This window comes from Carettochelys insculpta, chromosome 21, assembly GCF_033958435.1.
Source record: "Carettochelys insculpta isolate YL-2023 chromosome 21, ASM3395843v1, whole genome shotgun sequence".
Classification (NCBI taxonomy): domain Eukaryota; kingdom Metazoa; phylum Chordata; order Testudines; family Carettochelyidae; genus Carettochelys; species Carettochelys insculpta.
In genome coordinates this window covers 1,414,469-1,441,527 of record NC_134157.1, presented here as the reverse complement: position 1 = coordinate 1,441,527, position 27,059 = coordinate 1,414,469, and the positions used below count along the sequence as shown (strand labels likewise).

The window sequence follows — 27,059 nt, the reverse complement described above, 5'->3', positions numbered from 1 at the left end:
TTACCTCAGGGATTAGGTAACCAGCCTCCAGAGAATCTAGTTTAAATCCTCCTCACTAGGGTTGCAAGCCTGCCTGCGAAGATGCTCTTTTCTTCTCTTCAGTGGATGGATCTCATCTCTTCCTAGCAATCCTTATTTCTGGAACATTTCATGGCTGAAGAACCAAAGCCCTTTCCCCAACACCACCTGTGCAACCACACCTTGACCTCCACAATTGGATGGTCTCTACCTGGGCCTTTTCTTTCAACAGGAGAATGGATGAGAACACAGCTCCCTCCGCACATGCCTAAGCAAGTACGACAAATAGAACCCTCTCCTCCCTTTATGCCTTGGATGGGGCTTCACCACTGCCCACAATAGGAGACTGCTTCAGCCACATTAGAGGACCGACATGGCTTTTACAGCCAAGAGTCCCAGCTGCCCCTGAATGGGCTGCGGGGAGGCCCAGGTGACAGTAGAGAGCATCTTGCTCTGCAGATACTGGAATTCAGGCCGTACAACTCCTCCAGCCCAAGGGAAGGGGATGTCAAGAGTGCTCTGCTAGGAAGCAAGGAGAAAAAGGAGTCGGTGCATTCTGAGAGAAACTGATGGTTTTATTAACCAGGGAAATTGACTCCAGACACCAACATTCAGGATAAAATGGCACTAGCCCCTCTGCTTGGCTCAGTCAAATGAGCTCTCCAGCTGCACTGTGCTATGGCCCAGAGTACTCCTGAGCTACCTCCAGGTATAGGGCAGCCAATGGGGAGAAAGAGCACCCACAAACCCATGGCAACCCAGCCGAGAGGCAGACACTGCACTCAGCAGGGCGCCAGCAAGCAAGCAGAATGGAGGTGCTGAGTGCAGGTAGAACAGCTGCAAGGGAGCCGGGTGGCCAGGGCTCACTGGGGAGGCTTGCATTCTAGCTGCAGTTCTTCGGCAGGCGATAGACACCGCCAGAGTAGATAAGTTGCTGGTCTCGGACTTTCTTCTGGAGGAAGCTCTGCAGCTCCTGGACGTCAATCTCTGTCACCACGGGACCCGTCATCACAAACATCTTCAGCATGCTGTGAATCCGCTCCAAGGACAAGCTCTCCAGGTTGGTCAGCATCGCCTGAATGTATGTCCAGAAAAGCTGCAGAGGGACACAAAGGCAGGGGGTAAATCCCAACCCTGGACCCCAACTGCCTCGCTGCTACTCAGGGAACAGAGGCTTTGGGAGCATACGTATCCCTCACAAAAGCATGAAAGGGATCTGCAGGGCTGGCAGTGCATGTCATCTGCTGCCTTCCAAGCCACACGGACCCACCCTTTGCACGGTCAGTGCCTAACAGCAGCGCTAGCCACATCAGCACACAATGCAGGAAACCGGCTCTGGCCGGCAGTACACTAACCACTCCCAGCAGCCAAGTGCAGGCTGAGTCGCTCCACGTTCTATGGGAGCTCTCAATCCTCTCCCAGTGCCCACAGAATCGCCAAGCCCGGCCCCACCAGGAGGCTTTCTGGCTGCTGGATTTCACAGCCGCTTTCTGGGAGCCCAGGAAGAATGGTGCAGCCCAAAACACGGCCCAGGGCTCCTCTGGCTGGACAGTGGCCATTCCAAGCCATAGGAACTCATTTATCACAGCGTTTTGGCATTCTCAGGGCCCTCTGAAAGCAGCTGGTTCTGGAGCAAAGTCCCCACTGGACTGGAGAACCTGCCTACGCAGGCTTGCACCTTGCTGCCCAGCCTTGAGGTGGGAGCATTAGCCCCTTTCACCCCGGGCTGGTCATGCTGCTAACTGCAGCTGACTGGAACTGAGCAACAATCCACCACACGAAGGAGACAGAGAGCCTTCCCTCCCACTGTGGAAATGCCCCCGGGGCTCAGGGAAGTACCTGCAACTCCTCCTCTTTCTGGTCAGCCTGGGAAGCCATGGCAGAGTCGCCCTCTTCATCACTGTCTATCAGAACCACCTTGTCCACCTGATCCTTCTGCTCCTCCTCGATCACTGTGAACGTGCCCTGGGGACCCTCACGTAGGACACCCTTCTGCAGCCACAGGGTCATCTTTCGCCTCAGCGATGTCACAGGAACCTTGAGCACTTCACTCAGCTCCCCCAGTGTCCACACACCTGAGGGAGCCCAAAGAAACCCCAGGAAAAGCAGAGAGTCAGTCCCTGGTAAGGAAGCTGCAGTCAGTACAGGACTGCCCAGCCTGGCCAGCACGGGAACTGCCCGACCAGATCACACTAGCGCTTCACCTAGCCCGCAGTCCTGTCCCGGCCACTTCCTGTCAAACCAGGCAGCACAGAAGAGGCAGGAACCCCTGGTGGGCTATTCTGTTTCTCCCCAACCCTGTACGTCAAGGGCTGGCTCGGACGCCTTAGCAGGATTCTAGCTCTTCTAATGTAACTGTGGGGGATGTTCTCATTCTCAGTATCAATGGACAGGCCTTTTCTGAAGCCCGTTAATTCCATGGCTTCTGTGACTGCTTGCAGCAATGAGTTCCGCAGGCTACTTATCTTGTGCAAGAGAAGGATTTCCTTCTGCCAGGCCAGCACTGCAGTGTCACTGAACGCAAAAGTCAGATTCGCCTCCTCTCCTCTCAGCCGTTATCCCACCCTGGGCTTCAAACACCCCCAAAGCCGAGGACACAGACAATGGCTGGGCTACTCAAAGGGAGCTGCTGCAGTCTCTCCCGCCCAGAGATGGCACTGACCAGGCACCCACCGAGGAAGGGAGCTGGGAAGGCAGGGCACAAGAGCCGCTGTGGAGGAACTGAGCTGCCAGTAGACGAGAGTAGCCAGGGGCTGCCGCGCACTGTTCCTGAAAGCAGGCTACATGCTGAGCTGCTGTGGAGGGGAACAGGCCACTCTCAGAGCAGCACTAAGAGTAGCAGAACCACTGGGCTCTGGATCTGCTACCCTAGGTCCCCAAGGGCTGTGTCTGCAAGAGCAGAAGTGGCAGGGCTGGGCCCGTGGGCCCTCACTCACTCTTGTTCTGGAAGTGCAGGATGATGGCTGCGTGCACGGGAGACACAGACAGAGAGAGAGTGCGGTCTGCCAGCTCCACATCCAGGTTCACCAGCCCCAGGTGATGCTTCCAATTGAGAGTCCTCATGGCCTGGAACACAAGCAGCAGCTCACACTTCACACGCATGGCAGCTATCACACCAACCTTAGGTCAGTCACTCCCTGCAGCCTGCCCCATGTTCAGCCCCACACCACCACGTCCCTCCCGCCGGAGACAGACACAGCCGCCTGCAGCCATCACCTCCACCCCTAGACAGTTGCTCAGCCCTCTGGGACCACCATCCTTCCCCTTCCTCCCCATACAGGCCATTGTGCAGCCGCTCCCTCCAGCTCCCCTCCCTTCTGACACCAGCGGCATGTCACCCAGTGCTGCGCTTTTGCTAAAGCTGTGCTGCAGCAGGGCTGGAGCAGGAAGACGGCCTGGGGGCGGGCAGGCAGAGCAGAGGGCCTCCTTCCTCTCCAGGAGTGCTATTCAGTGGGAGCAGGGCTCCACTAGCAGAGATGTGGAGTGGGCATCACCTTGCAAGCCGAGAGCCCTCTGCCCACTGGGCCAGGGACTCGAACCCTTCAACAGGCTTTATGGCATTTCCTCCCCAGACTGCCTCCTGCAGGCAGGCAGTGCAGTAGCGCCCCATGCCTTGCGCATTGCCCCCCAAGGGCAAAGGCCTGTTGTGGGGAGCTAGACACAGACGGGTTGTTGGCCACATGTGGTCCCGGAAGCTCCCCTCACCCAGCCAAGCCCCCGGCCAGAGACAGAGCTGGATCTCAGACAGCAAGTGGGCGGGCAGAGGGCACTGAATTCCCAGCGTCAGGTTTCCATTTGTTGTCTCCATGCTGAGGTGCTCTACAGAGGTTAGCTCCTGAGAACCGGCTGGCTTTCCACGCACACACACCTCGCGCTGCTTAGTGTTCAGGGGCTTTGGCTAAGCTGACGTACTGGTTTGTGGAGGTTCTTGGTGGTTTCAAATAGGTTCTGCTGCTTCAACTTGTGCCTGTCTGTTGTATTCACACAAGCCAAGCTGCTCTACGCTCTACTGAAATGGACACAGGAGCATCCACACACCCCTTCTGTTAAGCCACTGCCACTGCACAGGGTTGGCCTCAGCCAGCGGGTTTCCCACAAACTAGCTCTTTGGTCTTACTGATGCTTGCCCTCTGCCTCTGCCTGGCACACCGCACGCTGCGAGTCCATGCAAATAGCTCCCACGAGATGAGAACCTCTTCACTACACAGAGGCCATGGTGCTGCTACAGCCTCCACTTTGATTCAAGCTCTGGGGCATTGACCCAGGTTCTCTCTGCTGTGGGACAGGGAGAGCTCAGTGGCTGGAGCATTGACCTCCTAAGCCCAGGGTCGTGAGTTCAATAATTTAAGGATCTGGAGCAAATAGATTTAAAAAAAAAAAAAGTCTGCCAGGGACGGTTACAGGCCCTGCTGACCTCTCAAGGTCCCTTCCAGTTCTACGAGATAGGATAGGAAAGGGCTTCAGGCACATGGGACAAGGGAAGGAGCCCAAGGGCCTCAGAGGGAGATGGACGTTGGCAGGGATGCAGACGACAAGTGGAGTCAGACAGAGAACAGCAGCACAGTGGGACGGCGAAGAACACAGCTTTGGCTGCATCCAGCCACTTCTCTAACTACTGGACATCCTGGCTCCAGAGTCTCCACTGCTCTGCAGGCCCCTCCTGGAACGGGCTCTCGAAAGCCAAGGGTGAGGGAGCCTGGACCCACGTTCTCTCTTGTGGGTGCCAGCTGCCCCCCACCGCTAACTCCAAAGCAACCCCTGTCCCAGCCAGCCAGATCACTGGGCTCCCTCACCTTTAACTTCTCGTATTTCTTGGAATAGGCTTCCATGGCCTCCTTGATTTGTTCAGGGAGCTCCAGCTTCTCCTCTTTCAGGGGTGGCCAGAACTCACTGGACAGGATGACAGCAACGAGGCTAAACGGGGGCCTCTCCTCCTCGGGGAGCTTCTCCTCCTCATCCCGGATGTTGGCGTTAATGCGCCGCGAGTCAGCCATATCCTGAGCACAGGCAGGACACAGCCCTCAGCTCAGAGTGACTGCTCTTCTCCGGGGCTGCACCCCACAGGCCAGAGGGGCCAGTTTGAGCAGAGGGCATGAGACCTGCCTGCAGGCGAGGATGGGGACATTGCACACCATGGCCATTTGTCTCCACTGTGTATCGAGGGGAGCACCAGATGGGCGTTACTACAGAAGGCCAGGGAGAAGCTGGGATTGCCCCACCCCCGCAGGCACATTGCTGCCTCCGCTGCACCTGCTTTGGTGACAGACGTGCTGACAGCCCTACATTCGCCACCCACCCCACCCCACCCCACCCCACCCCAGGGTTCAAAATACCACAGTCTCGGCACCCTCAGATCACCCCCACAGAACCCCCTCCGCCTCCCACCCAGAGTCCAAGGGCCTCCCTCCTACTGCTCACGGGGCTTCTGCCCACTCCAAGGGGCCCCCATACTCTGCAGTACCCCAGAGACCCCTCCCAAGGCCTCTCTCCTCCACACAGGCTCAGGTTAAAAGCAAGCACCCCACAGCCCACCCACCGCTGCCACTCTCTGCGACGCCCTGGAGGTGGGCCCTGGAGCCCTCACCAAGCCCTGGGGCTGGATCATCAAGAACCTACTTTTAACATGACCTCACAGTAGTGCATCTGGGCTTCACCGAACCGCAGCTTCAGCAGCTCCACATTGCGGATTTCCCTGACGACAACAGAGGCAGAAGATCACCTGCAAGGCCCAGGCTGGCTTCTCCATCCTCCCCCCAGAGCAAAGCACGGCAGGCAATGAGGGGCACTTCGAACAAGCTGCCCCTGCAGTCCCTGCTAGCTCAAGTGCACGGTTCCAGGCATCTGAATGAGGAGGGACCCACCCACATCCAGGGCATCTGCTCCCCTGATCCGGGGGCTACGGCACAAACTGCCCTCCTGCAAGTTGGCCTGGCAGTTTGTCCCTGTCCTTTTCAGCCCTGACTAACACCACTGCAGCAAACCTGGTGCCCCTATCAGCCATCAGAGTGCCTGGCACAGGAGCGCCATTCCAAAGGTGGAGATCTTATTGTGACGTGCCAAGGTCAGCGAGCAAGTCAGAGGGGGAGCTGGGGGCAGAACCCCAGGCTCTTAACTCCCAGTCCTGTGTTCTTTGTACTGGGCAAAGCTGCCTTCCCACTTACCAGCCTCTGCAGGCATTCACCAGGAGGATCCTGGGGAGGGGCAATACGGGCTCTCTTCCCTGGCTGGGCTGCCTAGTGCCCTCCTCCTAGCGTCTCAGGGCTTCACAGCCCCATTGTGTAGCCACACGAGCCCAGGACAGCCTGTAAGCTGGGACTCAGCTCGGTGGCTGACCTTCCCTTCAAAGGCTTTTGGCCCAGACTGCCAGGCTCCATCTCTCTTGGCACCAGCCACACAAAGCCAGAGGCCATTTCAGCCCACGCTCCCTCCGAAGACAACTGCCTGAGTGGTGAGATCAGAGGTTTCAGGCTGGGAACCCAGAGCTGCAGACAAGGCCTCTCCAAGGACTGCCAGGCTGGGCATCGCCCCGCCAGACCTCACCTTTCGGCGCTGTAGTTGAACTGGTGCAGCAGACGGTCGGCCAACAGCGTGCGGTACTCATTGATGAACAGGTCCTTGCTGCCATAGATGCTCACCAATAGGCTGATGATGTCTGAGGAGCGACGCTTGGAACTCAACTTCCCTAACAAGACATGCCAGACCAAAACATGGGACCCCCTGGCTCTGCTTGGCCCCACAAGGCTCCATCCCACAGCGGGCCTGGGGATAAGCTGCACTCTCCCACAAAAGAGGAAGAGGTGGAAGCTGGGGGCTTTGGAACACTCAGGTCATGGTGGGTGCCTGCTCTTATCTTAGCGTCAGACCTGGGTCAGCATCAACTGGGTCGGGCAGCCAGTCCTCTGGTTCGGAGATGTCGTCATCACTCTCCTGGCCATTTTCCAGTGTCACCGGGTCAGCTTTCGAGAGCTCATTTGCTAAGTCACCAGAGCCTTCAGCATCGCCAGTTAGACCCGCCACAATCTGACGCACTGTGTCCTCCCTGGTCCTGTCCAAGAGCAGGAGATGATGTGGGCAAGGGGGGATCAGCCAGGGAGTCTGCACAGCACAGTCTAGATGAGATGCACAGCAATCAAACACAAAAGTTGCAGGAGTGATAAATAATGAACTGCACAGGTCACTAACAAAGAGGATCAAATCCCTTGGTAAACTGGGCACCGGAAAATAATATGCATTTTAAAGTGGCTAACTGTAAATGTACACACCATGGACAAAAGAGCACAGGCCACACTGACAGGTTGGGGGACTCCGTCCTGGCATGTGTGGACTCTAAAAAAGATTTGGGAATTGTGGTGGATGATCAGCAAAACTTGGGCTCCCTGTGTGATGATGTCACCAGAACAGCTAATATGAACCCGGGAGGCATAACCAGGGAATCTGATTTGACCCCTGTATTTAGTACATGTGTGACCATTGCAGAAACACCGTCCAGTTCTGGTGTGCACCATTTAGGATGGATGTTGGCAGTGGTGAAAGTAACTTACAAACCTTACCATTAGGGAAGCCCAGCTCTGGGCCCCCAGAAGGAGGAAGGTCTTGGGGTCAGCTTCCCCCAGCCAGCCCTTCAGCACAGCATGGTGCATGCCATCCAGGGGCTTGGCAGTAATTCCAAGGGCCCAGAGTGCTATTAAATCACTGGACCCTAAAGCAGCTGCCCCTCCTCCCAGGCTGGCAGGCCTGGGCAGGGGCAAAAGGAACAGCACCGTTAAAGTGCTGTCATGGCAGCAGTTGACTGTTGGCCATGGACAGGCCTGTACCAGTGACCACTTCTTACTGACAGGCCATAGCAGCCCATACTGGCCCACTTCCGCCTCTGGCTGTCGACACATTGGCGAGGGTGCACATACAAGCCACGAGAACAAGTAAAGCGTCAGGAAACTTGCTGGCTGGAGAGAGACTCCTGGGACTTAGGAAAGAGAAGGTGGAGGGGTGACTTGTTTACAGAATTAGGGAACAAAAACTGAACACGGGGCTTTACAGTCTTGGCAAGAAAGATCTACCCTGGCTCAGTGGATAGTAGCTAGACAAAGCCCAGTGAGAAATAAGGTGTGACTCTGAAATGCTGAAGGTAATTAACGAGCGTCGTTTGGAGGATTTACTGCTGTTGTGTCCTCATGGGTCTTTGGCTTTGTTGATAACCAGAAGTCTGCTCGCATGCATGTTCAATTGTACAGTACCAATAATCTCAGCAGACCCCGTGCAGTTCCCCAAAGAACACAGACTAGATAAGGATCGAAGGCGCCCAGCCAGGGTTTATTGTCAAGCAAGGTACAAACAACAGCGCTTAGGTACAGTATACGATACCGGTACACTGTACCTCTGCACCTGCTGCAATGGACTGACACAAGCAGTGGAAATTCCACTGCCCCCCTTGGTCAGACTAAGATGGCCCCCGAGACATCACGTTATATACAGGTACAAAGCACACCTCACTGCTGACGTGTCAGGTTATCACCCTCTGACGCTGTCAGGTTACCACCTTCTGATGCTACTTCGATACCACCCATGACCTCGTGGCTTGGTTAGATCATCTCTATCCATCACGCCGTATTTTAGACCCTTTCCTGAACCTGGGTCTGTATCTCAAAGGAGTAGGTATCAAGGAATTTTTTAATGAGCTGGTGAGACCTGCTGATTTCAACTTATACCAATTATTGCTCTGTCCTGGACCAATTACCAATTAGTGTCCTGTACTCTCAGCCCTGTCTGTGCCAACTTCTGTTAGCAGTGGCCTGCCTCTTGCTCACAGCTTGGCTTTGCTTTGAGCCATGTCTTGTCCATTGTTGCTAGGCCTTAGGCCTCACACCAAGCCTGTGCTGTATGGGCTTAGGCTTTCCATCTTACTACAACCGCTTACTGACAATTACAGTGGATTCACCATCAGTGACAATTTTTAAATCAAGACTGGAGGATTTTCTGAAAGCTCGGCTCTGGGAATTATTTTGGGTGGGTCTCTGGCATGCGTTAGAGAGGAGCCCCCAGTGGCCTCTCCTGACCTGGGAATCTGCGTTGTATGGTACAAAGCTGAAAGGTGTAAGCATCTAACCAGGGCACAGCTTTGCAACATTCAACACAGTTGCTAAAAGAGGGAGCGATGCGGTACTGTAGTCCACTCCAGCAGGGAGAGGGTTACACACCCTCGCCAGTGAGGACAAGCAGCAGCTGGCCAGTCAGGGCTGAAGGGAGTTCACTCTTGCTCTGGCCAGGAAGTGGGTAGGAGCACCTGGAGAGAGCAGTGATAGGCAGGCTCAGGGAGACTGGAGAGAGGGAGCCTGTTACCTCCCAGACTTTGGCTTTGATACAAGGGCCAAGTAGGTACAAGGTTCACTGAGAAGTGGCCCAGGGAACAAGAGGCAGCAGAGTGGAGTGATGGAGGTCAGGACAAGGCTGGTGCCAGGGGCTTCCTGGGTCCCTCCCTTGCCCCTTGCACAGCACCTAGCCTTTAGGGAGCACAGCCTATACAGACTGCAGTTTGCTGCTGAGGCAAGGCACTAGACTCTGGGGCTGCAGCCAGCTGTTCAGGCAGGTGCCAGGACTGCTGATATATCCAGGAAGTGGGGAGAACAGAGTGGTGGGCAGTGAGAGGGGGCAGTGTCCTGAAGAGGACACCGTGGTCCACGGAGACACATTGGAGAGTGGAGCAACAATAGGCAAGACACCTGCCAGAAGGCAACACACTTAGTGGTTAGAGCTAACTCCTAGTGTGGCCAGCAGGAGGTGCCGCAGCAATGAGTCGAACCCCACTTCATGGAGTAATTCCAATTAACCACACACCAGTACGATCCTCACAATGAAGGAAACAAAACCCCTCCACCAAGAAAGGGATCAGAGGAATGTACAATACACCGATGCCACCTAATGGGTATCAATGGGGGTAGCATGGAAACAGCTGGAACCTGAGTGCCATTAGCAAGCGTCCGATAAAAACAAACTCGCCCTCCTCCTGCTAACCTGCAGCAACATGTAAAGTCTGCAGTCACAGTGCAGGACCCCAGCACTAGCCACACCCACATGGACAAGGTGTACAGACACCATGCAGATCAGAAAGGTGCTAGAGGAGTCCTGGTGGTAGGGACTAGCCCTACCCCTCCAGTCTGGTCAGTCTTATTGGCAGGGGCACCAGGAGCAGAACTGCCCTAAGCAGGGACTGTAAGAGTGACTCCTGAAGCCATGCACAGAACTGCTCGCTGGGAGACCTCATCCTGACCCAGGGGAGCTGGAATAATGTGTACAGTGCAGGATCTGAGAGCCACTGAACCAAACTCAGTGTAACTCCTGTATACGATGGAATAAATTTCCAGCCAGGGGGTGCAGCAGCACTCCCAGCACCCTTAGCTGTAACACCAGTGCCCTTCCCTGACTCAGATGAATACAACGGACTCCCGGAGAAGTCAGACAGGTTGAGCCTGGCTCAGAGGCCCAGCCAGAGCCCTCACCCCAGCCCCTCTTACACTGTTGCTGGACTGTTGGCAGCACTGTGAAGATTCACCATCCCCTTCTTTGCTGGGCCACAACAGAGAGCATCTTTGAATAATCTGGTTTGTGACCCTCAGCCAGAGAGATTTAAAAAGGCGCACAGAAGGGCAGAGCCACCCCACAAACAGTAAGAGAATGCTGGAACCACCTGGTGCAGATAACGAGGTATGATCAGGTCCCTCTTACCTCTGAGACAGGAGCCACCACAGACTGTTACAAACAGCCTCTCCTGTCCCCCAGTCTCACAGGCTTTAGAATTCTGACCAAACGCTGCAAGTAAGCTGCAGAGCACGGACGTGCTACTTGCTAGTGATACTGGGACCAGCCATAAGGACAGACTCTCCAAACCCAGCTGTTACTGGGATTACACCTTGATGAGTTTTCATTTAGTGATTGCGTTTCGCCGTGCTCTTTCACACAACTAACAGGTCTACCTTGCTGATGTAGTAATGAGGGCCTGTTATGTGGCCTAAAAGCATAAGGCCTGAACCATAGTCAATGCTTTGTCAGCATACAGCAAAGCTAAAGGTGTAAAGCTGGAACACCACAGGGTTAAAGCAAAATCTGTGAGCTAAGCAGGTTCTGCTCACAGGCGTTCGACCCAGGCAGGGCTGAGGAGGAACAAACCTTATGTACCAAGCACTCAGAGGTGCACATAAACACATTCCAGGGAGGTAACGGTACAGCTAACATACTCCCCTCAAACAATAAAGACGTCTTGCTAGGACGTTCCGACCCCAGCTCAGGTTCGGAATGACAGTATGATGCATAGTGTTGCTTTGATAGTGCCATGTACAAGGTAATGAGTAGTCACAGGAGATATTAATTTATTACAATTAGGGGAGACACCTGGAACACGTAACTTGTTTATACCTGGGTATAAAAATGTCTGTCACCGGGAATGCGTCGACCACTTAAGGGGGCCATGGAAAATCCTAGCCACCTATCACGGCTGCGCCCATTGTCACAGTGCATGCACATACCAGTGTAAACTGGTGAGTCATACTGGAGACTCTCAGGGTGTTGGAGCCCATGCGCTAGTGACAATAAACCTGGTTCTAGTTCTTTCGTACCTTGCTTGATTTGTGGTTACGGGGGGCCCTCAGAAGTCTGCGCGGTGAACTAACTGTGCAGAACCAGCACTAGCATTTGGACAGGGCAAATACGCATGCAGCCAAAGGTTATCAACACAGCGGGGAGCAGAACGGATGCCAGACACCACAGTGGTAACAGCCTCTGACTACAGCTGGGACTAAGCTTTCTCTAATGAGAGCTCAAATAGCCATACTATGGATTTTATGTAATGAACACTATATTCATGTTCCTCCTTCAGAAGGCCAAACAAACTGACTTAAGAAAAACAGACACAACAGTTAAGCAGTAACAGAGAGAAAGCCGTGCTAGACTATATACTATCAAAACAAAAAAGCAGTCAAGTCAACCTTGATTACTATTTTTGGTTCTCTGTGCCTTAAATATTGAGTCTGTTCTGGTCTGGCTATGGTCTGAAGAAGTGGGTCTGTCCCACGAAAGCTCACCACCTAATAAATTATTTTGTTAGTCTTTAAAGTGCTACTTGACTGCTTTTTGTTTTAATGGTTAAGCAATTGTCATTAATGTTTTGAGTCCACTTCATGTCAAACAATTCCAACAGCAGGTACTACATTCCTTATGCCTTAAATCACACGTAAAATTATTGGAAGTGGAACAAATGTATAACTGTAAAAAGTCAATAGCTGGAAATCAAAAGTCAGTTATTCCGTGGTATAGCAGCCCCGGCCCCAGCACAGACCAGCATTAATCACTTACAAGACTGCACGTCCACAGGCAGACTCAAACCTGGGACCCCTGGAGCTTAGCGTATGAGCTTCTACAGTCTGAGCTAAAAGCCAGGTGGAAGCCAGAAGGCTGCATGTGTATTTTATGTTCTGTACATGCCTATAATGTTTGATAAATGTGATGAAGGACTGTTTGCTAATTTTTTTTTTGTGAATTAATAAACTGTTAATTGGCTAAGAACAATCAAGTGTCCTAACAGGAGAAATACTGTCCAAGGTACAAGAACCCAGAGCTAGAATTCGCAAGCTAGCGCTCCCTGGACTCAGTAAAAGAAGAGTAACCCTAATTAAATTCCATCCCTTTACCAGCTACACCTCCCAGATAAAGAGGGCAGATCTGGTTTGTTAGACTTCTGCATTAGTGCCAATCAGCAATTCACCAGATTCATGAAATTGTCCCATTCACACTTACCTTAGGTACTTCCTGATTGGCTCACAAGCCACCTCCAGGATAACCATGGAAGGATCCAGCTCCCGCAGGGCCTTGATGGCCGAGATGTAGAGAGTAATGATGTCGGACGTGTTGACTCCTAAAGCAAAGGGGAAGGACAGGCCAAGTCTCAGAGCAAGAGCAAAGCTCAGCCCCCGGAGGGGTCCCTTAATTAGATTCAGAGAGCTGGAGGGGAAGTGCTTGCTGTTGCAGGGCTCTGGTTGGATGGAGGGACAGAGCTCCTTGGCCTAGGCAGGAGGCTGTAACAAGGGACGCTGCGCAGGGGCTACTGGAAACAAGCCCAGCACAGACTGAGCACCTGGGAGCACCAGAAAGCACAGGCTGAGCCATGCCACACTCTGGAGAAGCCTTCAAGCAAAGACAGCCTTTAGCTTGGTTCCCTGCTGCACCGCAGAGAAAGGGGGAGCTTGAGGAGTGGGATGGCCACTCTTACAGCACACCGATGAGCAGGAATGCAGTAGCACGAAGGGGGCCAGGACACGATTACCACACTCACACCTTGCTGTATCTCGACACAGCAAGAGAGCTGGTTTTCAGGACAGCCCCACTCACATGTGCACTCCCCTTCAGGGACCATGCCTAGTCCCTGGGACACAAGGGATGAAACACCCACCAGGATGGAGGAGCCGCATTTCTAGAGCACTTTTCAGTGAGCTGAGCAGCTGCTGCCTTTGATTGGTCCTTTCTAGGCAGAACTTCAGATCCTCCACAGCTGGCTTTGACTCTGGAAAATCTACAAACCAAAGAACCATCAGAGAGGGAGCCACGGCCCACAAGGAGAAGATGGGAGAGTAAGAAACATATCGTGGTGCAAAGGTAAGGGAAAGCAGGACTGCATCAACACAGCATAGGCACGCTCACCACGGATGATGCTGAAGAGCTCTTCAATGCGCATGCTGGCATAGATGCGGTAGAAGAATCTCTGGACGTGGCACTTCCAGCGTTTCAGGGTGCTACTGGCCTCCAGGGTGGAGGGGACAATGGGGCTGTCCTGCAGGAACACTCTGCTGAGCCAGCCAATCACCTTCTCAATCCACTGCATGAGAGAGACAGTACAGAGATAGCCACACAGCCCATTTGGGCAAGCCACCACACTACTCCCCTTTGGCAGACTGGCAACAAGGTGTACATTTCTAACAGCAAGTGTAATGAGCCATTGGCACAATTTATCAAGAGCTGTGGATGTGGCGCACTCTCCATCATCTGACAATTTTTAAACCATGACTGAATAATCCTAGGGAAGTTCCCTGGCTTGTGTCAGACTAGCCAACCACAACGGTGCCTTCTGGCTGGGGAATCTAGAATGGTCACAGCAGGCTCCCACCTGAGAAGAGCACTGCCCTCAGCCATGGCCCAAACCAAGCCCTGACTGGAGATCACTGATCCCTTATAGCCAGGGCTGCAGCCAGAGGACGCATCATCCACAGCAGTGAGTTAGCAGATGCAGCCACATTTGTAATAAATCACGGAAACACCAGGATATGACAACCTACTCCTGTAAACACAATAGATTGTATGTCTCCAGGAGATACGCTGCCTTATGAGCACAGCCACTAAGCATGTGCCCCATGAAAGCATGGCAAGTCAGTAGTCAGACTTGCAGTAAAGATGACTCCCAAGACCTGCACGAGAGCCCGAGAGGCATTTTTTCACCTAGCTAAGGAACCAGAGGAAAATGCAAGAGGAACATTCACCTAGCGGTAGAGGGAGGACACGACTCAGTCCCTCGTGCTAACAAAAGCAGTCAGAGGAACAGAGGGATGGCTGTGGCTGCCTTCCCTTCTGCCTTAGCAGCAGGGCATGGGGATGGGGTGCCCTGTGAACAACCGACACTTATTTCACAATTCCCATCTTGTTCACTCATGCACCTGGAGAACAGCCTGACTATCTCCTATGGAACTCACCCTTCAGGTAGCTGAAGGCTGCTATCAAATCCCTCCCCCGCTCTTTTCTTCTGAAGATTAAATAAGCCCAGTTTTCTGTCTCTGCTCAGAAGTCATGCGCCCCCACCCCCTAATCATATGTCACCCCTGCTGGACTCTTTCCAATTTGCTCACATACCTTCTGTAATGGGAGCATAAAAATGAATGCGATACTCCAGATGTGGCCTCAGCAGTACCATGTAAAAAGGAATAATCACTTCCCTCTATCTGCTGGCAGTGCTCCTACTAATAAAGCCCAATATGTCATTAGCCTTCTTGGCCACAAGTGCACACTGTTAACCCATATGCAGCTTCTCAGCTACCCGTAATCTTGCTCAAAAATCTGAGCTTAACTAGCCCTTATGGCAAGTTTAATTAGTTAACTAGGTTTAGAATCTGTGACTCAAGCATACAATGCTGAAAGCTGCAGTCAGAGAAATCTAGAGTTGCCAGTTGCCTCTGAGTGTCACTTTGCTAGTTTATATTGCATAATGCATGCCCCTTATTTTGGAACATCATGGCCACAGACCATAATTCGTAATGGTCTATTCCCTATTTTACTTTAGCATAGCTCAGTTTTTCTATGGGAACCCCATTCTGTGTTTGTTTCCCCCAAAAAAACAGAAGTGCCAATGAGTTCAACACCAAAATTAAATGCACTCTTAGCACAGTCAGTCTTAGCTTTTTTGATAACTTCATTTAAATCAATGATTTTTGGGGGGTGATTTAAAATCAATCCACCTTGTGATTTTCAGCCATACACCAATTACTGGGCTCAGTACATAGATTCACAGATCTTTAAGGCCTGATGCAAGCACTGTGATTAAATACTCTGACTTCCAGCATAACACAGTCCATAGAACTTCCCTGAATTAATTCTTGAATGAATACAGGGCAAACAATGAAATTGGGGGCCAGGGGAAGGGACTTAGTAGGCCAGGGGGGGATTTTTTTTTTTTCAAACAGGCGTTTAATTTTGACATCCTTTTAACTTGTGACAGAGACAAGCACATGCTGCCATCAGAACGGCTGCTGTTTGCTGTGGGCCTTACCTCCTGGAACTCAACCAGGAAAGAGCGCTCATACTCGCCCCTGCATCTGCCCTCCATCCTCTCCTCTATCATCCTGTGCAGGATGGTGGTCACAGCATCAGCGCTCACTCTCTCCAGCAAGTTCAGCCTGTGGCTGCAAACACAAACAGAGGCCTCAGAGCATGCAGACAGGGAAGCAAGAAGTGTACAAGTGCACAGCCATACCTTCTCCCCTCTAATGCCATGGAGAGGTACTGGCAGCCACAGGGAGCTAGTGGCAGAAAGCCATTCTAGCCCCACTGCAACTGCTGCTGGTGATGGTGGGGTCCCCCCAGGGCATTTAAAACCACATGGGGGCCGCAGATGGGGTGGTGGGATGCACATGGCAGCCAGCAGACACACGAGGGGAGCATCAGGGCTGCAGGAAGGGCTGGGGGAGAGACTTGGCCCAAACTTTGGTGGAGCCTGGTCCTGGGCCAGGAGCATTCCTGGGGCCAGGCACCCCGGGCCCATACAACTCCCTGCCTGTGCTCTACAATACGCACAGAATTTCATTGAGCTGCTGAAACTGCTCCATAGCTGTGGGACACCAACACTGCCCTTTCTCACTGCTGCAGCCCAGGCACTGTCGGCCATTCCCTCCTCCATCTTCCATATCATTCTCCTGCTCATTTTCACTCATGCTGCTCTCGCACTCTTTCATTCTGTCATCCCCCTTCTTCCACTGCCGCATGTAAATCTTGAAGGTGCGGCTGTAGAACTGCTGGATCAGCTCCTGGAAGGTCTTTGTTGTGGTGAAGAAAAGGATGGCTTTGAACATGGTATAGACTTTCTCTCGCAGCATCTGGGAGCCTGTTCCAAGGAGCAAGCCCATGTTGGTCCATTTTTCCAGAAGGTCCAAGCTGTTTAGATAAGGGTCTAGCCGACACTTGAGCAGACAGAATGCATCCAGGAGAAGCAAGGAGCATTGCTGCTCTTCAGATGTGTTTTCATACTGGCCAATACAATTCCAGAATTCAGGAGCTATGTTTGCCTGAAGGTCTGTCTGTAAAACTTCAGTGAACCATTCTTCTAGGACAGAGTGCAAGTCATAGCGCTGCAGCACTTCCACAGCAGCCTGCAAATCGCTGTCCTTCAGCAGCCCCACTGAGCCCGATCTGGGCGCTGCCTAAAGAGACACAGACATCACGTTAAACAGAAGCCGGGGCACCTATAAATAAAAATCACCGAAGCTGGAGTCTACAAGGCAGGAGCTGGATCACCTCAAAGAACAGTGAACAGGATACGGATGGACCCTGTTTGAGCCACATGTGTGTCAAGGTCACTGTATGTTGCCAACCAACTGCTGTTTGATACTTCCCCTGAGCAGAGGCAGAAGTCTCAATCTAGCTCCTGATAGAAAGGTGTCCAAACCACGAGCATGCATCCTGACTGTGACTGGCATTAACTGCACCCCTTGCTGGCAGCTGTTGTGGCAGCCATCAGCCAAATGGCCCATTTACCTAAGAGCACAAAGTCACAATAGCAGCCATTCAGCAAGTTTTTATGTAGCCTCTAAAACCAGCAGAAATATGTGGACCAGCCTCAGAGCTCGCAGGTTAAATTCGTAAACATTTTTTTCTTGAAAATGTAGTGAATTAGTTTCCAAATTGGAAGATTCTAAAAACAGAAGCACTTCCTGAACCCCCTGTGGAGATCTCAGGGCCTACTCTGCTGTGACCATCTTTGACATTTGCATGAACAAAAACTAGGGAAATTCCCCCAACAAAAATGTTGTTAGAATGTACTTAAGGTTGCAAGAGGACATCCATTTCTCTAGTTTGTCACCTCTCTAGAGCAACTGGGTATAAACAAAAGTCAGAGACCCAGAAAATTCAGAGTTAATTTCTGCACTTACAAGAGGTCCAAAGGTACCACCTTAACTCTGCTGTTCAAGTGATGACCTAATGAAAATTGAAAATCAGGCTACAGTAAACCCTTGAGATACGCACAACCGAGTTGAGCATGTCTTGGAAAAATGCAACTGCCGCCCCTGACAAGAGCGGGAAATTGCTCCTGTCGGGGTAGCAGCCTCACTCTTGGCTGCCGCCCCAATAGGAGTGGTTTCCCAGTCTCCTGAATGGTGGGGAGCTGGAAACCAGGCAGCAGCCTGGCTCCTGGCTCCCCTCCACTTGCAGAGCTGGGAAACTGACCAGGGCAAAAACAGGTGGTTAGTTTCCTGGCTCCAAGGAGCCAAGGGAGCCAGGTTGCCCCTCCTTCCCAGATCTGCTCCACTGGCTGGAGCCAGGAAACCAACCAGAGCTGCTGCCCTGGTCATTTTCCTGGCTCTGCAAGGGGAGGGGGGCTGGGAGCCAAGCTGCTGCCTGGTTCCCAGCTCCCCATAGCTTGCAGAACCCAGGAAACTGACCGGCTCATGGCTGGCCAGTTTCCTGGTTGCCCTAAGTAGTGGACAGCTGAGAACCAAGCAGCAGCCTTGAGTCAGCAGGGAGATGGGAATCAGGCTGTCCCCTGGTTCCTACAAGCTCAGAGGAGCTGAGAACCAGGCTGCAGCCTGGTTCTTGTCTCCCCTTGACTGGTGCAAAAAGTTGAGTTACACAGAGTTTGCAGGAACACAACCTTCATGTAACTCATATACTTTACCTATCTATAACAAACACCTTACACTTTCCAGTGAAGAAAAGCACTAGACTCTCCTACTCACAAACAGTCGTCCGGGGCAGCGGACCAGATATTATAAACTCCTGATGAGACAAAAAGCATTATGAGAGGAATAAGGATGCTCAGGATCTTGCAGGACAGGACTCTATGATCCCATGTGCTGTCAGTTAGTCATGAACTAGCATTATGTCCATGGCCAACTGCAGTACAGTAGCAACCCCTAGAAATATACACAGGACACAAATGAGAAAGGCAGCGGTCTGATTTCTGATACTGTCCCAGAAAAGAGCAATGCTGGGAGGAGGAGGGGGCTCCTCCTAGGCTGTGCCTAGGAGAGCAGAGTTAAGACATCCTAGTTCCTTGTCAAGTTCCGGATACCAGGGCCTATTACAAGTGCAAGCTTAACTCCAGATTTCCTAGTTTCTTAGGTGGTTTGCTCAGCTGTTATTAACAACACTTTCACTGAAACAGCATCAAGAGGCCACACAGCTGATGACCGCAGGGTGCTCCACAGACACACCCTGCCCTGGGGAGCTAAGAGCCTTAATATTCTCCTAAATGGCCCTTCACTTGGACCCACCGCAAAGCCTTCGCTACCCTGGAACAAAGGGTCTGGGGAGGTCACAGAACAGGTCCAGCCAAGCCCCGTGACTCAGAAGGCAGCTATCACAGAACAGGGGCACTGCCTGGGACTGCAGGTGCAGGGAGCTCGGAGACAGGGCTCCCAGAGGAGGAGCTGAATGGGAATGGACACAGTGGGAGCAGGGGTGGGGGTGCCTGGGCAGTGGGCACGGGAAGCCATGGGAAATGGCCCGGGAAACCTGGGAAGTGCTGGAAAAGTCACGGAGCCCAGCCCGAGGGGGGACAAAGCCTGGCTGGGGGGGTACCTGGGAGACCTGAGGGTGGGGAGAGTAGCTGAGGGGTGCTGGGGGGACCTGATGGGGGGAGAGTAGCTGGGGGTGCTGGGGGGACCTGATGCGGGGAGAGTAGCTGGGGTGCGGGGGAGAGTAGCTAGGGGGTGCTGGGGTGACCTGATGGGGGGAGAGTAGCTGGGGTGCGGCGGAGAGTAGCTGGGGTGCTGGGGTGACCTGATGGGGGGAGAGTAGCTGGGGTGCGGCAGAGAGTAGCTAGGGGGTGCTGGGGTGACCTGATGGGGGGAGAGTAGCTGGGGTGCAGCGGAGAGTAGCTAGGGGGTGCTGGGGTGACCTGATGGGGGGAGAGTAGCTGGGGTGCGGGGGAGAGTAGCTAGGGGGTGCTGGGGTGACCTGATGGGGGGAGAGTAGCTGGGGTGCGGCGGAGAGTAGCTGGGGTGCTGGGGTGACCTGATGTGGGGAGAGTAGCTGGGGTGCGGGGGAGAGTAGCTGGGGTGCTGGGGTGACCTGATGCGGGGAGAGTAGCTGGGGTGCGGGGGAGAGTAGCTGGGGTGCTGGGGTGACCTGATGGGGGGAGAGTAGCTGGGGGTGCTGGGGAGACCTGATGCGGGGAGAGTAGCTGGGGTGCGGGGGAGAGTAGCTGGGGTGCTGGGGTAATCTGATGCGGGGAGAGTAGCTGGGGTGACCTGATGGGGGGAGAGTAGCTGGGGTGCTGGGGTGACCTGATGCGGGGAGAGTAGCTGGGGTGCGGGGGAGAGTAGCTGGGGGTGCTGGGGAGACCTGATGGGGGGAGAGTAGCTGGGGTGCGGGGGAGAGTAGCTGGGGTGCTGGGGAGACCTGATGGGGGGAGAGTAGCTGGGGTGCGGGGGAGAGTAGCTGGGGTGCTGGGGAGACCTGATGCGGGGAGAGTAGCTGGGGTGCGGGGGAGACCTGATGGGGGGCGGGAAGTGCCTGAGCGGGGGTGCCGGGGGGGACCTGGCCGGCGGGGGGCGCCGGGGGGGAGCGGAGCGGGGCCGGGCGGGCGGGGCCGGGGGGGGGGCCGGGCCTCATGCCCCACGCCGGGGCCAGCATTGCCCCGCACCCCGCACTTCCGGTGATCGCGCCCCGCCCGGCCCCGCCCTCACTCACCAGCCCCAGCGCCGCGGGCGGCACCAGGCCGGTGCTCAGCGCGTGCCAGGCCGCCGAGAGCTCCGGGCCGGGCTCCGCCGCCGCCATCCGGCCTCGCGCGCGGGGCGGGGCGGGGCGGGGCGGGGCGGCGGTTGGGGCGGGCCGGGCCGGGGTTCCGGGCGCCATGACTCAGCAGGGGGCGGCGCTGCAGAGCTACAACAACGAGCTGGTCAAGTGTGAGCGCGGGGCCGGGGTGCGGTGCGGTGCGGTGCGGGCGGGAGCGCGGGGTGCTGCTGTCCCCGCTGCTTGGGGGACGGGTCTCGCAGGGCCCGCGCCGCGCTCGGTGAGCGAAGCCGGCGGGCGGGGGGAGCCCCGGGCGGGAGGCGCTGCCGGGGGGGGCGGGCGCTCCCCGCACGTGACCTGCGCCGGGTTCGCACCTGGTGCGGGCAGGTGGGGCCCGGGCGCAGGACCGCGGGGCGGGGGAGCTGATGCGCGGTTTAGCTGCAGGAGTCAGGACGCAAACCTGGGGCCTGGCTCGGGAGCTTCAGAGGGAGCAGCCGGTGCGCGGGGAAGGGGCACGTCCAGGGAGCGCAGCGGAAGCTGCTTGTGCCTGGTGCTGGGGGGCGGTCGCTGCGGCAGCGTCGCGAGGCACTCGGCAGTCTCAGAACTGGGGTGCCGGGGGGCGGCGCGTGACGAGGCCTGGTCTGATGATCCCTGGTGGGTGGGGGCGGGCGGGCTCAGCGGCGGGCCGGCGCGGAGCTTCCCCAGCAGGCGGGGCTCCGTGCAGTATTGGCTTTGCACGCGGTGCAGGGGCCTGTCGCCTTTCCCCTCTCCCGTGCATATGGAGCTAGTGGTGGTGTCTCCATCGTCGCTCTTGGCGGGGGGATTTAGGCGTCTCTGCCCCTGCAAGTTTCACTGCTTTGTCGTTGGTTCCAACAGAGGCCCCGGCTGGGCTGGGCTGGGCTGGGCTGGGCTGGGGGGTGTCTTTCATGCATGTGATGCCCTGGTTCCCCACGAACGCAGTTGGTAGGTGACACCAGGGTGTCCTGCTGGTGGCCGGGCCTGCCTGGGGCCCAGGCACATGCTTGCTGGATGGGCCTGGGCCCCTGGCTGCAGCTGGCCCTGATGCGCCTCCTCCCACAGGCATCGAGGAGCTGTGCTCCAAGCGGGATGAGCTGAACCAGCAGATCCAGCAGGAGGAGGAGGAGAAGAACAAGCTGCAGAACGACATCCGCCTGCTCACAGAGAAGTTGGCCCGCCTCAACGAGAGCCTTGCTCGCAAGATGGCAGCCCGCAACGAGTTTGAGAAGACCATTGCAGAGACAGAGGCTGCTTACACAAAGGTACCTGGCTGGGGGCTGGGCTGGGGTGTGCCCAAGGCAGCCACCCAGCTCTGGGGCCTTGAGTGTTCCTGCCGGAGCATGGACCATGGGCCCCTCCTTCCAGTTAGCTAGGCCGCAGGTCTAGACCAAGTGCTAACTAGGCTCTGTGGTGCAGCTGAACCAGACCCAGGTTCAAATTGCTTCTCAGCCAAAACCCTGCGATTACCTGCAAACAGCTCTACCTGCAATGTAGCTTTACTGCCACTCAGCATGCTCCTTTCTGGGCCTGGCCCTACCCCCTTGGGGAATGTGCCCGCTAAGGCCTTGCTGCTGCTCTCACATAAAGACTGCTGCTGTGAGGAAAAACAAGCCCCAGCGTGCAAAAACTAGGCCTGTATAGTTTGCATATGGAACCATCAGCCCCATGCTGCTGCCCTCTGCTGCTCGGCTGCGTTGCAGGGGCTTGCTGGTCCTTCAGCATTAGAATGGTGGGAATGGGGATGCCTGACTCTGGAAGGGCACCATGGCCTGTTTGTTAGAATAACTGCTACAGATGGGATAAGCAAGCACACAGGCCTGGCGTGTTCATTCAGAAGGCAGTCTGGATGAGACTTGCAGGGTTGAGGTCATGTTTCCAGCTCCACCCAGTGTCCTTGTGCAAGCTCAGATTTTTCTTCTCTGTAAAATTACAGCTCTTTGAGCATCTTCTGCATTCCCACTAGGGGATGATATTCCCTAGTGATGAGCAGATGGAACCCTCCTGAAAACCATGTCCCTGGGGGTCACGTGCTCCCACCTCTAAGGGATTATATCCCTCGGTGCTTACGCTCCTTTGCCATCACCACAGAGCAGAAGCAGCCCTTGCCGTGGCTGCTAACCCCATTAGGCTAAGTTTGCTCAAATTGTACGTACACAAAACTTTAAAATTTGGGCCCTAACTAAATAGTATAGTTTGCTGGTGTCTCAGAAAAGATGCAATTCTCCAGCTTTCTAGTGTTCAAGCTGCCTCGTCGCTACGATTGTATCTGGGCTGGACCCCCAAAGTGGGTTTGTTGCAGCGCACGCCTACCATGTAGCATCTCCTCCTGACCCGGTGTTTTTTGAACCCTGTTAGGGTCCTGGCAAGGAGTTCCACATGCCTGCTGTGTGGTGCAGGAAGAAAAGTGCCCTTTTGTTCATTTTAAACCTGCTGCTCGTTAGTTTCATTGGGTGACCCCTTGTTCTTATACAAATAACTTTCCTTATTTGCTGTTTCCACACGAGTCATGATTTTATAGACATCTATCGTATCCCCCTAGTCTCCTCTTTTCTAAGATGAAAGTCCCAGTCTCTCTAATTTCTCTTCATATGGCACCTGTTCCAAACCCCGAATCATTTCTGTTCTCCTTTTCTGAACCTTTTTCAATGCCAAGATACCTTTTTTGAGATGAGGTGACGACATCTGCATGCAGTATTCCAGCTGTGGGCATACCATGGATTTATATATAAAGGCAGTAAAATATTCTCTATCCCTTTTTTAATGATTCCTAGTATCGTTTGCTTTTTTTGCTGCAGTGACTCCAAGATCTCTCTCTTGAGTAGTTTATAGCTAAATGAATCCCCATCATTTTGTATGTATAGTTGGGATTATTTTTTCCAATGTGCATTACTTTACATTTATTAGCATTAAATTAATTTGCCCTTTTGTTGCCCAATCACTTAGTTTTGTGAGAAACTTTTGAAGCTCTTCACAGTCTGCCTTGTTCTTAACTATCTTGAGCAGTTTAGTATCAGCAAATTTTGCCACCTCACTGTTTGGCCTTTGATAAAGAGACTGCAGGGAGGAGGCCAGATAAACAGGAGAGCCTCTGCAGCTGCAGGATGGGTATGGGGCAGGCACTGACACTGGCAAGAAGGTTCTACAGCAGTTCCTTGCACCGCGACTGAGTGCCGCCTTCACCTCCGCTCCTCCCTCCCCCAACAATACCTGAAAGTTTAGAACAAAGCTAAAGCTAAACCAAAACTCTGGGAATTGCTCTGCTTATATATTCCCTTGGTTTGCGTGGCAGGATCTTACTCTGGCCTTGTGCCTGACGTAGCGAGGCGGCTCCTCGCATGGCCTCCAGCTACACCTGGACTAGGAATAACATGGTCAACTACAGCAGAGGAATTCAGCTTCCATCTTAGAGTTCTTCGCTCGTATGCATTAAGCTAGACCCCTTGCCAGGGCTGCGTGCCACAGTGTGGACAGACAGCTTCAGTGCCTCTGCTCCAGCTCTGCAAGGTGGCAACAGGATGAAAATTACTAGGGTCTGGGTAGTTTCCGGGCCAAGATTTCCCACTGGTGGGGAGTAGTGAAAGTGTTAGTAATCTGGCCAGTGGGAAAGCTGGGGTGCTGCCACTCACAAAGAGGAGCAGAGGGGTAAAGTAACAACAGGCTAATAGAGGAGAGGAGATTGTGTTTTCCCTCCCCTGGAGCACAACCAGGAGCAGAAAGAGTTCCTTCTGCCTTCCACCTGCTAGAGCAGAAAGAGGCACCTTTTTGAGGCCTGAGCTGAGTCAGTCCTGGGAGGGTTCTGGTAGGAATCCCAGCCCTCTCCTTAGCTACAGGCATTGGTGGGGGCTGAGTTTCTCTGCAAGAGGGCTGTCAGGGAAGGCCTGCCTTGAGTTTGTAGCATTAGATGCACTAGCTGTTATTTAAACAAAAAGCAGTCAAGTAGCACTTTAAAGACTAGCAAAATAGTTTATTAGGTGAGCTTTTGTGGGACAGATCCACTTCTTCAGACCATAGCCAGACCAGAACAGACTCAGTATTTAAGGCACAGAGAACCAAAAACAGTAAGCAAGGAGGACAAATCAGAAAAAGATAATCAAGGTGAGCAAATCAGAGAGTGCAGGGGTGTGGGGGGAAGGTCAAGAATTAGACTGAGCCAAGTATGCCGACGAGCCCCTGTAGTGACTCAAAGTTCCCATCACGATTTAAACCATGTGTTAATGTGCCAAATTTGAATATAAAAGCCAGCTTGGCTGTTTCCCTTTCCAGAATGGTGCGATAATTCCTTTTCTAATTTCTGTAAATAAAGCAAACTGGGCATGGTATCTGGCCACTGAGCATAATGTAAAATATTTCTGCCCCAGCCTTGCCTACCTGAACTCTGAGTAATCAGGCCTCTAGAGCAGGTTAAAAAAAACAAAACAAAACATTTTTCTGCCTCGCCATGGGGGAACACCAGCTCTTCCTCCTCTGCTCAGCTGGGACAACCATAACCTCATCACCGTGCTTCTCCTTTTGTGGCACTGTGAAATCCAAGGCTGAAGCTGGTTGTCCTCCCCCCGTGCCTGCCTCAAAGATTGAAGTTTGCAACAAATCACATAAAAATGGAAATGTTTCCAATCATTACCCTGGTAGCTGGAAATTCTGGATCAATAGTTATTTTTGTTTTAAGAATACACTTTGAGACATAGGCAAACTCCCACGCACACAGTGTAATTGGCTCTGAATTGCAGTAAGTAACTGGGATTTGAAGATGTTGGTGACAAAATACCTGGCACATCTCTGTTTGCCTCATTCCTTTGGCTGTTGGACTCTCTTTAAAAGTCTGGGCCATGCTCCACCTTGGCCTAAAGTTTCATTTCTATTCAAACGGATGCCCTGCATCGCTCTGTCTATTGAGCGTTTACTGTGTGACCAAAGAAGAAAAAGATTGTTCCACAAATACTGCTGCAGTTTTACCATTATAGCTACCAGCCAGCCCCTGTTGCATCCTGTGAGTCACACAGGGTTTGAACCTGTCTGCTTGGTGGTTTGTTTGTACAGCATCTCACACAAAGGCCCATGACACTAGGCTCTGCCATAAATCAAATAATAATGATCTACAGCAAGCCTAGGCTGTTCTCCAGCCCTTGAAAAACAGGAAAATGCCTAGATCTGCACTGCTTGGCAGGAGTGGTTCAGCCAGATGTTGTTTCCTCTTTGTGTGAGCTGTACACAGCTTTAAAGGGTCTCTTTGAAAGGCCAGCTCTGTTCACCTCCCTCACTTGCAGGGTTGTCGTTATTCCTACAATTTTCTCCTACCTGCAATGACCCCTCTGGGCTAACAGTCACGGTGATGTGGTGAGCCGAGACGTGCATAACCTGTAGCTAGTCAAATCCAGTCCCTTGTTCAAGGTGCTCTTGCAAAGTGGAAATGAGTCAGCAGTTTCCACAGAAGAACTTTGGGCACTGATGCCATGGTACAGGCTCTTGAGAACTGCCCAGCAGTCACATGGGTGAGGCTTACAGTGACCTGGGCAGTACATTGTCTCTGACATTGCTTCCCTCTGTTACTTACTGAAATCAGGTTTTGTTCATATTCGGAAAACTGCATCTTTACAGTGGGGGAAAAAATGTTAGAAATTCCATCACAAATGCACATTTTGCCCGTTGATATATTTTTTGACTAGGTCCATCTGTGAATAAGGAGCAGGAAGGCCAAGGAGACAACATGCTCTTTGCCTGCCCAATAGCTCGGGTCAGAGCATTCACTAGTTGTAAGGGGATTGGATGAAACCAAGAACCTGCTGCCTGAATCAGACCAGGGACTTAGTTGAAGCCCTGGTGTCTAAGACAGGACAGCTGTTTCTAACAAGGACACTCAAGTTCAGCTTTGTTACTGGTTTGATGCAGGAACCCCTGGGTTATGCAGCAAGTCAGACTGGAGGAGCAGGGTTCACTTCTGGCTTTAACATCTATAAACAAGTGTTTGCCAGTTACACTTATATTTAAGCCAACTGTCTAAATCTTGCTAAATGGTGACTCCCTAGTCTGACCTCCTGTATAAACAGCCAGAGAACATTTGCCCAGTGATTCCTGCCTCCAGCCTGGACCCCGAGGCTGAGCTAATGGGTCTCTGTCAGGAAGAGAGGTCCAGTCTTGAGTTAAAGGTGGTGTGTGCTGGAGACACACCCATTCTCTTGGATTCTTATTCAAAATCTGGTTCAAGCTAAGAGTAGCTCTCATGGTCTCTACAATGACCTACTTTCATTTTCTGCCCAGATCCTGGAGAGTTCCCAGACGCTGCTCAGTGTCCTGAAGAAGGAAGCCGGGAATCTCAGCAGGGCCACAGAACTGAAAAGCAGCGCTCCCAAGGAGAGCTGAGCATTTGGACTCTAAAGGCCTGGCAGTCACTCTGCGAAGCTGCAGTGCCTCCTGGCCCATGCTGGCGTTCTGATCCAGTGAGGAGGGGAAGCAATAGCTAATAAAGTCTTTGTTTTGCAAACGTCATCTTCCTTTCAGAACGGCCCCAGCGCCAGGTAGGAATCCGTTCCCATTCAAGCTTCAGTCAGCAA

At 53.3% G+C, this 27,059-nt stretch overlaps 2 protein-coding genes across 3 annotated transcripts; one reads left to right on the top strand and one right to left on the bottom strand.

The window, feature by feature from the left end:
* Nucleotides 1-557: 557 nt before the first annotated feature.
* Nucleotides 558-20,561, bottom strand: ANAPC2 (anaphase promoting complex subunit 2). 2 transcript variants are annotated; one of them, XM_075015785.1, is made up of 13 exons: nt 20,452-20,561; nt 16,339-16,961; nt 15,815-15,947; nt 13,702-13,876; nt 13,454-13,573; nt 12,802-12,919; nt 6,882-7,063; nt 6,559-6,700; nt 5,635-5,710; nt 4,812-5,015; nt 2,955-3,084; nt 1,858-2,093; nt 558-1,114 (listed from the first exon to the last, which is right to left on the bottom strand). In XM_075015785.1, the coding sequence occupies exons 1-13, from the start codon at nt 20,536-20,538 to the stop codon at nt 902-904; spliced, it is 2,439 nt and encodes an 812-aa protein (XP_074871886.1). In that variant the 5' UTR covers nt 20,539-20,561; the 3' UTR covers nt 558-901. The 2 variants fall into 2 exon arrangements, with proteins under 2 accessions (XP_074871886.1, XP_074871887.1); XM_075015786.1 differs by having other exon boundaries at nt 15,815-15,941.
* SSNA1 (SS nuclear autoantigen 1) lies at nt 20,479-26,989 on the top strand. Its single transcript, XM_075015789.1, has 3 exons — nt 20,479-20,666; nt 21,574-21,773; nt 26,767-26,989. The coding sequence occupies exons 1-3, from the start codon at nt 20,615-20,617 to the stop codon at nt 26,866-26,868; spliced, it is 354 nt and encodes a 117-aa protein (XP_074871890.1). The 5' UTR covers nt 20,479-20,614; the 3' UTR covers nt 26,869-26,989.
* The last annotated feature ends 70 nt before the right edge of the window (nt 26,990-27,059 follow it).